The sequence below is a fragment of the Centrocercus urophasianus genome, unplaced genomic scaffold (assembly GCF_019232065.1).
Source record: "Centrocercus urophasianus isolate 14NV4802_14NV808 unplaced genomic scaffold, USGS_Curo_1.0 seq_11, whole genome shotgun sequence".
Lineage (NCBI taxonomy): Eukaryota > Metazoa > Chordata > Aves > Galliformes > Phasianidae > Centrocercus > Centrocercus urophasianus.
In genome coordinates this window covers 79,932,959-79,933,961 of record NW_024884253.1, presented here as the reverse complement: position 1 = coordinate 79,933,961, position 1,003 = coordinate 79,932,959, and the positions used below count along the sequence as shown (strand labels likewise).

The 1,003-nt window shown below is 71.7% G+C and overlaps 1 protein-coding gene across 1 annotated transcript in view; it reads right to left on the bottom strand.

The window, feature by feature from the left end:
* Positions 1-347: 347 nt before the first annotated feature.
* The window catches only part of PPP1R3G (protein phosphatase 1 regulatory subunit 3G), a 2,334-nt gene continuing 1,678 nt past the window's right edge, over positions 348-1,003 (bottom strand). The window contains exon 3 of the mRNA XM_042839335.1: positions 348-998. Within this exon, the coding sequence (XP_042695269.1) occupies positions 348-998 (651 nt within the window). The remainder of the gene's footprint in view (positions 999-1,003) is intronic.

Sequence of the window (1,003 nt, the reverse complement as noted above, 5' to 3'; positions counted from 1 at the left end):
TCACTGTGCTGTGACAAGGCCGTCCATGTCATCGCTCTCCCCAACACAGGCACACCGAACGAGACAGACACCATCTTCCAGCGCACAGCACGTGACTGCGGGGTGCTGTTATCGAAGCTCTCCAGATAACTCGCTATCAGCCAGTATTTTTAACTGCTCCTCTGCCCCTGCAAAGGCAGCCTATGCTCGGCAGGGCCCCAGCCGCGGACGTCCTTCTGGGCCTCGGGCAGGGCGGGGAGCGGCATCGAGGTCCCACTCAGCCTCCTCGTTCTCTCGATGCGGATCCGTCCCATAGCGCTCCTTCAGCCGCCGCCCCGACCTCCCCCCGACGGCAGCACGACCGTCGCTCAGTCGCGGGGCGCGGCGGCAGCCTCGGGGTCGCGGCGGCAGCGCAGCGTGTAGTTGCGGCCGTCGTTGTTGTCCCAGTGCTCGCCCTGCGCGCCGCGGTAGCGGATGGCGAAGTGAAGGGCCGAGCCCTCCCGTAGGCTGGGCGGCACGCACAGGGCGAACGAGAAGCGCTCGGCCGGCGGCTCGGAGCCGTCCGCGGCGGCGGGAGGCAGCGGCGAGGCCGGGACGTCCATGAAGGAGAGCCACTCGTTGAAGGTGTAGCGCACCGTCACCTCGCCGGGCCCGGAGCCGCGCAGCGCCCGCACCGTGCCCCGCACGTCGGAGAGCAACGCGGGTCGCCCCAGCCGCTCTAGGCAGACGCGCTGCCGCCGCAGCAGTTCGGCGCTCGGCTCGCCGCCGTCGGGGAAGTCGGGCTCCAGGCGCAGGGAGGGCGGCTGGCGGGGCGGATCCGGGACAGCGCCGGGCTCCGGCGGGTCGCGCGGCTCGGCGGGCGGCGCTGCGGACGGCACCCGCGGCTCCTCGGTGTCGCTGAAGTGCTTCACGCTGGCCAGGCTCAGCCCCAGCGAGTCCGCGAACTGCACCCGCTTCTTGCACTTGGGGCAGCAGTCCTCCCCCTCGGCCGCCTCCTCCCCCGCCTCCTCCTCCTCCTCCTCCG